At 41.1% G+C, this 13065-nt stretch overlaps 1 protein-coding gene across 19 annotated transcripts in view; it reads right to left on the bottom strand.

The window, feature by feature from the left end:
* SNAP91 (synaptosome associated protein 91) overlaps positions 1-13065 on the bottom strand; it is a 70004-nt gene that overhangs the window by 45723 nt on the left and 11216 nt on the right. For all 19 annotated transcript variants that reach the window (XM_057412419.1, XM_057412426.1, XM_057412420.1 and 16 more), the window contains exon 3: positions 1008-1150. In XM_057412419.1, coding sequence (XP_057268402.1) covers positions 1008-1150 — 143 coding nt within the window. The remainder of the gene's footprint in view (positions 1-1007; positions 1151-13065) is intronic.

Genomic DNA, 13065 nt, shown 5'->3' with positions numbered 1-13065 from the left:
CTGTATCTGAAGGCCTTGTACCTACTAGCAGGAAGATTAACAGTCTACTTCCAGCATAAACACATGAAAACCCAGATTTTTGTTTTAGCCTGCAACGTCTTCCTCAAAACCTTTTTCATCCATTTGGATTAATTACCTTTAGTTTGAATCTCTACTGAATATCCTACTGTATACATAAAAAAAATATTCTGGGCAAAATACAAACCAGAGTGTGGAAGGAGCAATAAAAATGGTGAATTCTCAAAGAAATTTGAGGAAGCACAATATTTATCTGCTTACAAAGCACCATATCCGGGCTACTCTCAGACTTCAACCCAGCAGCTCCCAGTTTCAGTCAAGATGAGGGCCTGTTTTAATAACAAGCAAGCCCCACATCAAGTTACAGGGACTAGCAGACTGAAACAGCTACAGAAAGCAAGTCAGAATATTGGAACAGAAAATTAGGGCAGGAGTAAGAATTTACACTGTAACATTGGAGAAGTTCATTGTATGAAAACACTTTATATACAGGCAGGGAGGAATTATTTCACAGTCATACTAAAGCTCTTTAAGTAAGCGTTTTGGTTTTGTGCAGACATACCAGTCTATACAGGTCAATAAAAAGCAAGGGCAAGGAAAATGCAGTCCAAAAGGCAATCAAGCTGAATTTACAAGTCTAGGAATATTTCAGTGTTCATGCAGAGAAGGCAGTTATTTGGATGGCAGTACACATGTGCCAGAACATCAACTTCTGACTCAGTCAGAAAGTCCCAGGTAGTCTTCAATCTTGCATAGCTCTGTTTTCAGAGAGCACATAAATTGTCAACATCCAGCAACAGGCTGCTGCTTGCTTTTATGCTACAAGTTGGTAAATGAAGAGACAGATTATCGGCGTGCCTCCAACTACGTTATTAAAGTTAAGTTTGTTCCTCATCAAGAGTCATTCTTGCCCTTTGTTCTCAGGTCCTTACTAGCTCAAAAGGGATGCCTTTGCAATGTGGTCTCGAGAGAAAGCTGATTACACTTACCTCATTGCCGTGAACCATTAGATGATGTGTAGTAACTAAGGCTTTGAATACGACCACCCAGCTACTATTTGTTGCTCTCTCAAAAAGTGTATCAGCCATCTGAGGAATATTCACATTTGTTTCATTAGTTGCTTGGATCAAATCTGTAAGAGACAGAAAAAGAAGGCATTAGGTGCAACAAATAAAACGAAAAAGTCTGCACAATGGCCAAGTTGTCAGCCCACCAGGCTGCAGGCCATGGCTGTAACAAATAGCAAGTTCTGTACATTTAAAAAAAACCAAACTGTTAGCATGTGCTAACAGCAACACTGGTCTGTCTCTTTCATAAAATGGTACTGGTTTTCCAACAGCTCTGTCCTGAGCTATGTCCCAACCTTTTTCCATCTTCATCCCAGATGAAGTTAGAATGAACAACATCACATGGCTTTACTGTTTGCAGGTTTTCAAGGTAATTGTGGCAGTTCACTACCTCTGGGTTAGATGAATAAGTCTCTGAACGCTTCACATACAGGTAACGCATTAAACACACTGAATACAGTCACACCAGCAAAAACGGGTATCACCAGGAACAAGATACTCTAGTCATCTCAGATTAGAATTTAATCAGTGTGCTACAGCACACACCCTACAGTCTCTACAGACCTAGACAGCAGAAGAGTACATTCAGGCACGCATCAAGACCTCTTCAACAGCAGAAAGAAAGACAAGGATAAACATTAGTTTATACTGAAGAACAATAGTTTTCTGCAAGCAACAGCACCTTATATAGAAAAGGTAAGACATTAGACTATCCTGTACATTGGGAAGGCATACACTTGTACAGAAGAGTACAGAAAATTAAGCTAAGTACTTAAATCAAACAGCAGGGCAGCAAGCTTACCACTAAGCATCTGTATCTCACAACTACTGACAGGACCTTTGATTTGCTATACCACCTATTGCTTACAGGCTCTTGCTAACCAGCCAGCAATGATCTACAAGCTGTCACCTATTTTGAGACACAGCTGGAAACTGCATACTGCAACTGCATGACCAAAACCCATGTGATGCCAGACAAGGCTCTAGGAAGATTTCAGGAGACAACTCCACTTTGCACCACAAAGAGCAAAGAATACAGACCTAATTGTAGGGCTGAGGCTTAAAGTTTGAAGACCTAAGCAAAAAAAGTGTAAAATTTTAACTTACTAGACTAAGCATTATCTGTATTACTAATGAAAATACTGATCTTCTGCTTTTCCCTGAGAGAACAGTAACCATTGTTAATGTTTTTCTATGTATTCCCCCACACTCCCCTCCCACAACTAGAAATGTTCATCCAACTATTTAAGTCACTCGGTGATGACAGGTATTTCACCCTAGAAGCAGACAGGTTATTCTGTGACTGATCCTCACACACCTAAACTATGCGAGCCTGCTGTAAACGCTCTACAGGAGTTCAGTTCGCCTGCACAGCAGGGCCACTTGCTTTCCCTCCCCAGCACAACCCCATATAATGGAGGGCAGTAATGCTGCTAAGAGCAGAAAGCCAAGGTCCAGACTGCTGCTAAACTACCGATTCTGCCTCTGCAGGGCAGGGAAAGTCCAGAGGACAGGTCTGTCAAACAGACCAATAAGTGTCATCAGCTGTTGAGAACCACGTGGTGTGGTCAGAACCCACACTGCTGTACCAGAAGCACTCAGACATTTAGTAGATTTATTTTTTATTTGTGGCACTCGGTTTTTATGGTATTTTTTACTTCTATTAAACAGACTCATTTAAGATAGAAGAAATCAGCCAGAAACCTGTGAAAACTACAGCGCTTGTGTTTAAAACTGTCTTTTGCGTGAGCATAAAAGCTACAAGTTGTCTTCAGCTTTAGCTGAGTGAAATGAGACATTTCACTGCAATGAAACAGAAAACAAAAATGGGATGTTAGCTAAGTTTGATTTTAAAATGTTTGTTGTCACAGTGGATTTGTTTCTGTTGTGGTTTTTTTGCAGAACATCTTCTGAAATGTAAAGCTAATTTCTGTAACCTCAGTAATACTACCCTTGAAGGAGGCAGTTCTGCAGACAACTGAATGACAGCAGCTCAAGCTCAAAGTGCCCCAACAATTCTCCTTGAATTGAAACAGGCCAATATTCTTTTATTCTGTACTGCTGATTAATGCATTATAGGAGACAGTGGTTTGTAAAAGCCTTGAAGCAATTCACAAGTGGCTTGCTCCCTGTTTACCCTTTTCAGAGGTTTTATTGCAGATGACAGCACTTGCCCTTAGTATAAGAAAACACGCATCAAATTTCCAAGCTTTCAGTCCTAAGTTTCAGCACGTAGCTCACTATGGACAAGGGGTGCTATAAATTGTGTATCCCATCAGTAGGTGTTAGATAATGAAACCTCAAAGGAGTTCACGCACAGCAGCGCTGGCAACTGAATCTGCAGTGCGCTACCTATACACTACCACAGCACTACTTCTAACATCACTTAGTCATTTCTGCCTTCTCTCCAAACTGCTGGAGGGTACAGCATCTTAGTCTGCAGCTCTAAATGCTTTAGAGTAATTATAGTGTGCTGAGTGGAGAGGTATGATTAAATTTAAGCCTACTACTTTCAGAAAAGAATTAAACCATGCATGATTTTACTCATCATCAGAGGTTGGGGGGGGGGGGGGAGTGTTTGTAAAAAAAGAGGTGGGGGTTTAATTCTTGCAGAGCTGTTTCCCATTAAGTCACACCACAAAGTTAAGGTACTCAAGCATCTTGTGCTTCTTTCCCCTATACCACAGAGTCTCAGTTTAACAGCAATTGTTAGCATTTGGAACAACTCACAGGCATAGCTAACTTTAATGAACTCTGTGCAGCAGAGTTTGGTGGCTAAGCTATATCTTAAAATGTGGAAGGGAAGAATAGGTACAAGGAAAAAATCTAGGGACTGCATTTTCAAAAGATACCAATTCAGATGTCTACTGATGGGACAGAAACAGTTTTGAAAAGAGACAATGAAGTTCAGTCTTCCAAGCAAGTCACAGGTGGTCTTGTTAATACAAAATAGATAATATTAAACAGTAACAGCCCATCAGAAGCCATATGAAACAATCTTGCAAAGTTGATTCCATTTGAAGTACACACAAGTAGGACAAGGATTAAAGGTACCTTCCTGAGGAATTTTCTGCTACTGCAGTCATCCATGTCAAGTTCACTGACAACTAATCCCCAAAACCAGAAACTGAGCTCAAATACAAATTCCAAGCAGAGTAAGTAAACAAGAATTGTACAGGAGCAGCAGCAAGTGCCTTCATTGTGACTTTCACAGAAATGAAGTTGTTGGAAAATGAGGACCTATACACCCTTAATATGAATCCATTTGTTTACTGCAGGACTAAATTATACTTGCCAAATCAAAGTACATAACTTTTTCTATTTCCTCTCTTTGCACTTTGGTAGCTGCTATATCAAGCAGTCATTCAGTCTAGAGTTCCTTCTTCACATTATACTTTGGACTTGAATACAATTTTTCTAGTTAAGTTTTGAGATACAAAACCAGTGTACATAGAAGAAATAAATGGTTGACAATTCTTTGACACCATAAGTCAAGTCTGGTCACCAGTCTTTAAACTCTGACTAGCCAACTTTTTGACCCAGTCTTAAGACATCTGCAACTTAATTGGGGAAGAGAAGCAAAGGTAGAGTATGATTAACACCTTCATTAACAAAAAGGCAAACCTGCCAAATTGAGGAAGATCAGTGGGGGGTTCAGTGGACTGAAGTAAGTTAAGACTCCTTAGCTCTTTATGACTTTTTAGAAACCACTAAAAGATGTGACGAATTTTGGTGTTTGTTAAGCTCATATGGCAAAAAAAGAGAACAAGCAAGAAAGTTTCAAAGTCTTCAGAATATCAGAGTTCTTCAGTCTCTCATTAAAAACTCCCTGGGGCAGAGATTTTTAATTACTTTTTTGGCTTGTTTTCTTTTGGTTTTTTTTGTTTGTTTTTTTTTTCCTTTTTTTTTTTTTGGTTGTTTGTTGATGGGTTTTTTTTATGAAAGACATTATATAAGACTTTAAATAACCTTTCTTACTCCTTTACCTTTTCAGATTGTATTCTGTTCTGGATCTGGGCGGGGTTTTTTCCTGTTCTCATTTGGGTTCTTTTTACTCAATCCATTAACAAGCAGACCTAGGATTTCCCAGCTCAAAGTTAATTATTAGCAATTTACATTTCAGTATGCAGAGAAGCAGCAGCACTCTGCAGCTGTGTCTCTGTATCTCTGTTCAGAAGGATATTGGTGTGAACTTAAGAGCAGCTGTTGTTCCAGGCTGAATTAACATGCAAGCCTCAGCATGTGACCTGTGTCATATGTTCAATTCCTAAACTTTGCCAAATCTGACTGTAACTCCCTTACAGACCTTCCTCACTACAATGCTGAATGCTACAATAGTCTTCACAAGGTTTTTATTCTTGCTTACAAGTACTTAAATAATGCCTTGATCCTATAGAAAAGGACATGAACATGATTGTTCCAAATCCAGGCTAGTCAAGAATAGAAAGAAGTGGCTTAAAGTAAGAATTCACAACACTCAACCAAAAATGTTAAATAGGCATGCAACAGCACAAGTCCTCCCTTGCAAGACACAGAACTGCACTGGGATGCTACTACATCAATCAATGTAAGAGTTGAACTTCCAGGTCTATCGAAGTCTGGCCACAAGACAATACAGGAAAGCAGAATAAAGTTATTGATTTCTGTTCCTATGATAATCCCTCATAAGAACATTAGATGATTTTAATATTGCTGGATTTGACTATCAAGCAATTCCACAAACAAGAGTCAGGAATTTATCTGTGAGATTAACGTTTACTCTTTTCACCCTCATTTCATCCATCTCCACAAAAGTGCATCATAATCTGTCCAAGCAGAACAGCAATTCATGCTGTCCTCTCCTTCTCCCCAAAAGTCTGTGCAAGTTACTACATCTCACCTTAACCCCAGCAAGTCCACGCTTTACTGAAGTCCAGCATCTTCCAGATATTGCTATGCACTTTCAAGCCTATGCCAACTCACAAACACAGTCTTTGGAACAGCACATGCTTTTCAGGTACTATAAAGACTTTCCCAGCAGCTATAGTCATTGTGACTACAAATAATTGCCACCTTCTCCCTCCAGCCTTAATCCAAAGACCTCCTTTTTCCCAAATGTATCTCAATATTGTGAGGACAAATATTTGCTGCAGATCCTGAAGTTTGAGGAGTCATAGCAATCAGTCTTTGAACCACACAACTGCATCCCACATCAAGACAACCTTTAATGCACAATTTCTTCCTCTCTGCCTACTCATAGGCGTATTCATACTACCCATACTATTAAGTGTTTTGCAGAAGAGAAGAGTTTTTTCTTCTCTATCAATCACATGAAGTCTGCAAGGAGACAGGGCAGATGACTTCAAGTACCAGCAAATTTCTCTTGAAGCTTCTTCCAGTTTCTCAAACTGAGAATTTACTTAGAATCATCTTATTATCACGCTACTCCTTTTTAAATACAACAGCTCACCAAACACCTGTTTTGAAAACAGAGCTGAAAAATCTACTGTCAATATACATAGCTGGACTTTATTTTAATGTGCCTTCATATGGCTTGTACCCCTCCTTCCCCATCATATCAAGGCAACATATTTGACTGTAAGTCATTTGCAAAGATCACCCCAGCTCATTAGCATTATTAATCCAGTTATGCAGGATTTCTGTTCCTTTTGGTCCTTAATGATCTGTACATCCATCTTTTCCTCTTGAAAGGTTCATGTGCAGCTCCCCCGGAAAGGGGAAAATAAAAGCCAACTGTCAGGTGGTCTTCTACGGGGTCTGAAAGGGTGTGACCAAGGCAGCTGTCTCCCTAAGAACTAGTGGGGAGAAAGTGTGATTATACCATGTTAAAAAAATGTCTTCCTTAGGCAACTCCTTCAAGTTCCTTGAACTATAAATATTTTTTACCTAAAAGTTGCCAGAACTTTCAGCTCCACTGCCTCTGGGGGAGAATGATGTGCCTTACCTTTAGTGTTTACATTGGAATTCTCTTCTTGAGAGTGGTACAACTGAAAGATGATGTTCAGGTCAGCTACAAAAGCTCAAGTTTAAGCAGCGGTCATTGAGGTTTTAAGTACAGTCTTTAAGACTAGTAATTAATTACTATATATTTCATGGATGAATTCTGAAGCCTTACTAACACCCATAATTTTATTCTTTTTTATTCAAAAGAATAAAAGCTTCAATTTTACTTAGGAATTAGGTATCTGGAACAGTACTGCTGTCACCCAGAAGATGGGCTAGACAAACTCCTTAATACAAACGTACTAAGGAAAGCAGCTTTTTAGCCTGATATGCATGAATCCAGAACACTAAGCAAAGGGGAAAAGGCCCCATGGTCAAAAAATATCCTGCCTGGTTTCTTCCTGATGACAGCCACCACAGCTTTTTCAGGTAGCTTCACTGTAGGAAAAGCCTTAGTTAAGGACAGAATCTTTCCCCTGTCCAAAGCAGTAAGAAGCTCAGTCTTGAGCCTCATTTGTACAGAATTCAGAATTCACTTACTCTGAATACCAAAGAATTTGTCTCAGGCAATAAATTCAGCAGAGGAGGGGAAAGAGGAGAAATCACTGCTCTAATGATTCTTTCCTCACACTCAGAGACCCCATTCCAAACCCTTTCTCCACCCAAATCCTGCTCTACAACTAACTCAACAGAAACATGTATTTTTCTGTTCAGAGACGAGAATTGAGCAGTTCTGCTTGTGTCAAGATGAAACATTAAGTAATTCTGGAGCTAGATGTGCCACTTCTCTATTTTACTGACTTCCGACAAACAGTAGCTAAGCCACAAGTCATCACTTTACTACCTTTTTTTTGCACAGTTCACAGTAATTTAAGATATAGAAAAAGCTATTTGCATTTGGTGGACACCAACTGATGGTTATAAGGAATTCTCTTGAGAAATGCTATTCACCATCCTATAGTAATATGGCATCTTAGATGCCAAAATCTAGGGAAGGAAAGGATGTGGAAAAAACCTAGTAACATTACAAGTAGTGTTTGTGTTAAGCATTTGACTAATAACTTTGCATAAAAAGGAATTTTTATCTCACATTGCAGATCTCAGACCTCATTCTACAAGCCATTTCCTTCAGCAATTCAAACCTGGAAGCCTTAAGCAAAGTACGCATTAGTTTAGAGAAGATATATGAAACTGCGGCCACCAGCCAATCTTCTGCCAAGTCTTCAAGGCATTTATTCAATTTCCTTCAAGGGGCAGAATTGTTCTCTCCATCCATGTAAGCATTAAAGTGACAGTCCCATTGCATCCCAGGTCTTGCTGCAAACAACAGAACAAGTTTAAGGGACTGTTGCAAGATTATTGCTTAGAAACATAAAAGTCAATAAGATCCAGCTAATTGACTACTGCAGCTGGATACCAGGATTCCAGCTGTGGCCTATGTTTATCCTTCCATGAGGGTGAACAACACCTAATATTGCCTGTTGATTATAGCAATTCCTATCTCTTATCACTCGGGTGTTTCCTGGAATATCAGTAACAGGATCAACTGCAAGTTTTATCCAGAACAGCACAGCTATGCCAGAAAATTAAGAATTTCAGGTTTGCCACAGCAGCATTGGGTCATTTACTGTAATACCTATACTAGAGCATTTTCTAATCAGCCTGTACATGTTGGGCTGATCTTACGCTCCAACCATATCTGGCAGAAAGTGGTAATCAACTGAAGTATGGTGCATAAGCTATCTGAGTTGCTGTGCTGCCTCCATTTTTATTCCAAGAAGAACAAAACCTGGTTAATGTTTTCCACCTAAAATGATCTAATTTCCTCAGAAAAACAGTTATTTTTAATAAGCTTGTAGAAGCGAAACTGTCACTAGCCTATCAACTCTGCCCAGAATACCAATTTGTGATCCACTACAGATCTGAAACTGAAACACATTGGAAGCAGCCTTTACTACACCAGTTAAAGAAGCATCCTATCTTTCTGCTGTACAGACATGTGAGTTTAAGTCTCAGAAATGTACAAAAAAAAACAACCCAAAACCTAACATCAACTACCAGTAGACTTCATTCTTCAACATGAGCCTGCAGCCTTTCATACACTGCAGGTTTCTTGATGTTGAAAAGAAGTTCTGTAAAATTCACTGTAACATCTACTTGAGGGATGGAAGATGCAGTTAGGACTGCTAATATTTAAAAACCTAACAGAAGTAAGTTGCTAGCCAACAGTTCAAAGTCATCAATGGTTCTGGAAGATGTGTTTGCCACTGGCAGTGGAAGTCTCCCATCAAGCTATTGATGAATGGGGAAACTGGAATCCATCACACAGGTTCACATCCAGGCAGCAAAGCTTCACGTAGAGTCAGATCTCTAGACTGGAACATCCAGAAGAGTCAGTTAAGCTCCTAAGCATGATATGGAGTTGAGTTTTGAAAGGTCGATTCTCATAGTATTGCCTAAGCAACTTTCAGCTTCCTGATAAACAACAGGAAGTTATCTAAACTCACCTATTACAAACACAGCAAACTTTGTGTATTGATACTCTAGCCATTTACAAATAACAGAGCAATTGGAAGTTTAAATCAAGTGTAGCAAAAGTAAAAAGACTATGTGGCTTAGAATGAAGTACCAGATCAGAAAGTCAAAGGCAAGGTTCACATATGAAAGCAGCATTCTGTTTCAGATGCTAGAAATCAAACATCACTCATGACAAAATGTGTATGTTTTCAGAACCCTGGCACACTGGATATGCTGACTTCCTCTTGCTGCCCCTCAGCAGAAAGTACATTCTTCTATAAATAGGTTTAGATGAAGTTATAAAACTTAAGGAACTACAGGCCAAGTAACTATTTTGTGAATTCCACAGTCACACAGCAAGATCCAAACCCAAGTCTGCATTTGAAAAAGTTAGGTTTTAAAACTTCAGGGTTGCTAAAGAACTGCTGCAATGAGATGTTAAAGCTTTTGTCTATATTTGACCTCTACATAATGAGAAACAGCAGCCTTCCATGCCAGGAAACAGGCCAGCTGGCTTCCCCCTTTCATACAAGTCCTACACTCTCTGAAATGAGAAGTGGAAGTAAGAGTTCTTTTAAAAGAGGCTTGAACTCCCACTTAAGTCCATCTCTGTGGGCTCTTCAATTACGTGTAAGGACGTATGATCTAGCTAGTGCAGTCCTGCCTTATTTTGAGGCCCTCCCTCAAAACTTGTAAACTTGCACACACTTCAGGAATGTGGGCGATAAATCAGCATGTTTTATTCATGCTTTGAGCAGTCATGTCTTCCTCTCACTTCTGTGAAGGATCATATTAGAACATTCTGTAAACTATCAGAGAGACTTAAGAAATAAAAGAAAACTATGCCAGAGGCACTAGGAGCTTGCCAGGCTCTGCAGGTTGACTGCTGACCATCTGCTATGGAAGCACCTGCTGCCACTGTGTCATCTGCACTTGTGCCAAGACAAGAGTCAATCTGAAGTCATCAACTACACTTTCAGTAGTCAAGGCACAGTCTTGCCTCACAGCTTTAGGACAGCAAAGTTTAAGACACTTTCTTGAAAAGATATGTTCTTTGGTCCTTTAAATACACAGTAGAACAATCTTAGCTCAAGTGGACACCAACTTCTTCAGTCTACTCCTACCAGGGTTTCAGCCATAACCGAGTATCCCAAATACCAAGAAACAGCTATCAAAGAACATATTTTATTTTTCATTCCTGCTCTGAGAAAGTAAAGCCACTTAAGCAAAGCACAAGGCTCAACTGTTTCATTAGAGCTTTGTGGCCCAACTACAACAACCACCAACTTGCTTTCTACCTGTGGTAATTTTGTGTATTGACTTACAACCAAGAAAAGAGTTGATTGCCACAAGGCAGACCCATGTTGCAGAAAAACCCTGTCAGCAACTTGCAGTTCTCAGTACATAAGAGAATTTGGGTGTGCTTTCTTGGTGGCCTTCAAGCATGGTCATTTCCTGAGGTGAGTAGCTCTGGAGAAGAAGCCTTCAGCACCAGACCATGGGGAAAACACAGCATCCAGGAGTCTTGATCCTGAACAGCAAGAGCCACCAAGGGAGCCCCAAGTCCTCGTCAGGTCTTTCCCAAGAGATGGCGGCTCTGATGACCGAGGGAGACAGCAGTGCCATCCCTGCTGCCAGGAGGGACAGCACCACCTCTGAGTGGATAAAACACCACCCTTGGGAGTGCAAGTGACCAGAAGCACAGCAGTTTACATGGGCAGGGCGAGTGGAAAGGGTCCAGTAGCCCAGCAGGCTGCAGAGGTGAGCTCAGTCAGCGGTCACTGGGACAGTGCTCTAGGATGACATCCTCTCGGCAGAAAGCAAAGAAGACCAAGTCCTCTCTGCTGGCCAGAAAGGATATGGAGACCCAAACAGAGGTCTCTCATAAGCACGTAACTGTCCAGGCATCTGGCTGTAGTGAGTGCCAGAGCCTGACAGTGATGTTAGATGGTGGCTGTGTAAGATGTCAGTAGATTGATGATTTGCTCTGTACATTGGCAGAGCTATGGGAAGAGGTGGAATGGCTAAGGAGCATAATAGGCAGAGAAGGAAAAATCCAGAAGGTTCCTCAGGGTGTGGAAGATAACTTCCTAACCCAGCTGGTTAGTGAACCAACTAGGGGAGATCCAGCTTGTGCCTGGCTAGATCTGCTGTTCACAAACAGAGCAGGACTGGTGAGTGACGTGATGGTTGGAGGACACCTTGGGCAAAGTGATCACAAAATCATTGAATTTTCAATCCCTGCAGAAGTCAGGAAGAAGGTCAGCGAAACCTCCACCTTAAACTTTAATTTTGGCCTGATTAGGATGCTGGTTGGCAGAATTCCTTGGGAAACATTACTGAAGGACAAAGGGTCCAGGAAGTCTGGACACTCTGCAAGAATGAAATCCTTAAGGCACAGGAGCAGGCAGTCTGTATGTGTCAAAAATCAAAACAGCGGGGAAGACCACAAGCCTAGCTGAACAGGAGATATTGCCTGGACTCAGGAAAAAGAGAAGAGTTTATCACCTGTGGAAGAAAGGACTGTCACCCCATGAAAAACACAAGGATGCTGTTAGGTTACTTAAAGAGACAGTTAGAAAGGAAAAGGTACAGCTGGAACTAAATCTAGCCACTGCCATAAAAGATAATAAAAAGTACTTTTACAAATATATTAATACAAGGAGGGCCAAGAAGAACCTCCATCCTCTACTGGATACTAGGGGAAACCTAGTGACTGAGAATGAGGAAAAGGCTGAGGTACTTAATGCTGCCTTTGCCTCAGTCTTTAATAGTCAGACTATTCATCTTCAGGGTACTCAGTTCCCCGAGTTTGACGGCAGAGATGGGGAGCTGACTGAAGTGCCTATAATTCAGGAAGAAATGGTTAGCAACCTCCTGCTCCACTTAGACATAAACAAGTCTATGGGGGCAGATGGGTTACACCCAGGAGTGCTGAAGGAGCTGGCAGAGGAGCTTGCTAAGCCACTCTCCATCATCTATCAGCAGTCCTGGTCCAGTGGGCAGGTCCCAGAGGACTGGAAGTTGGCCAGCGTGATGCCTCTCTACAAAAAGGGCAGGAGGGAAGACCCTAGAAGCTGGAGATAGTCATGGAGCAGATGATTTTAAGTGAGATCACAAAGCACATGCAGGAAAACGGGGGGATCAGGGTAAGTCAGCATGGGTTCATGAAAGACAAGTCCTGCTTGATCAACCTGATCTCCTTCTATGACGAGGTGGAGGCTGTGTATTTGGACTTCAGTAAAGCATTTGACACTGTCTCCCACAGCGCTCTCCTGGCAAAACTGGTTGCTCATGGCCTGGACAGGAGGAATCTTCACTGGGTTGGAAAGTGGCTGGAGCCCAGAGAGTGGTAGTAAATGTTATCACATCTAGTTGGTGACCTGTCACTTGTGGTGTCCTTCAGGGCTTGGTATTAGGGACAGTGTTGTTTAACATAGAACCATAGGTTAGGGCTGGAAAGGACCTTAAGATCATCAAGTTCCAACCCCCTGCCATGGGCAGGGACACCTTACACTAA

The sequence above is a fragment of the Pezoporus wallicus genome, unplaced genomic scaffold (genome assembly GCF_028554395.1).
Source record: "Pezoporus wallicus isolate ANWC-B61680 ecotype Strahan unplaced genomic scaffold, APGP_CSIRO_Pwel_v1 contig_4788, whole genome shotgun sequence".
In the NCBI taxonomy this organism is placed as follows: Eukaryota; Metazoa; Chordata; class Aves; order Psittaciformes; family Psittacidae; genus Pezoporus; species Pezoporus wallicus.
This window is presented reverse-complemented; position numbering and strand designations above follow the sequence as displayed.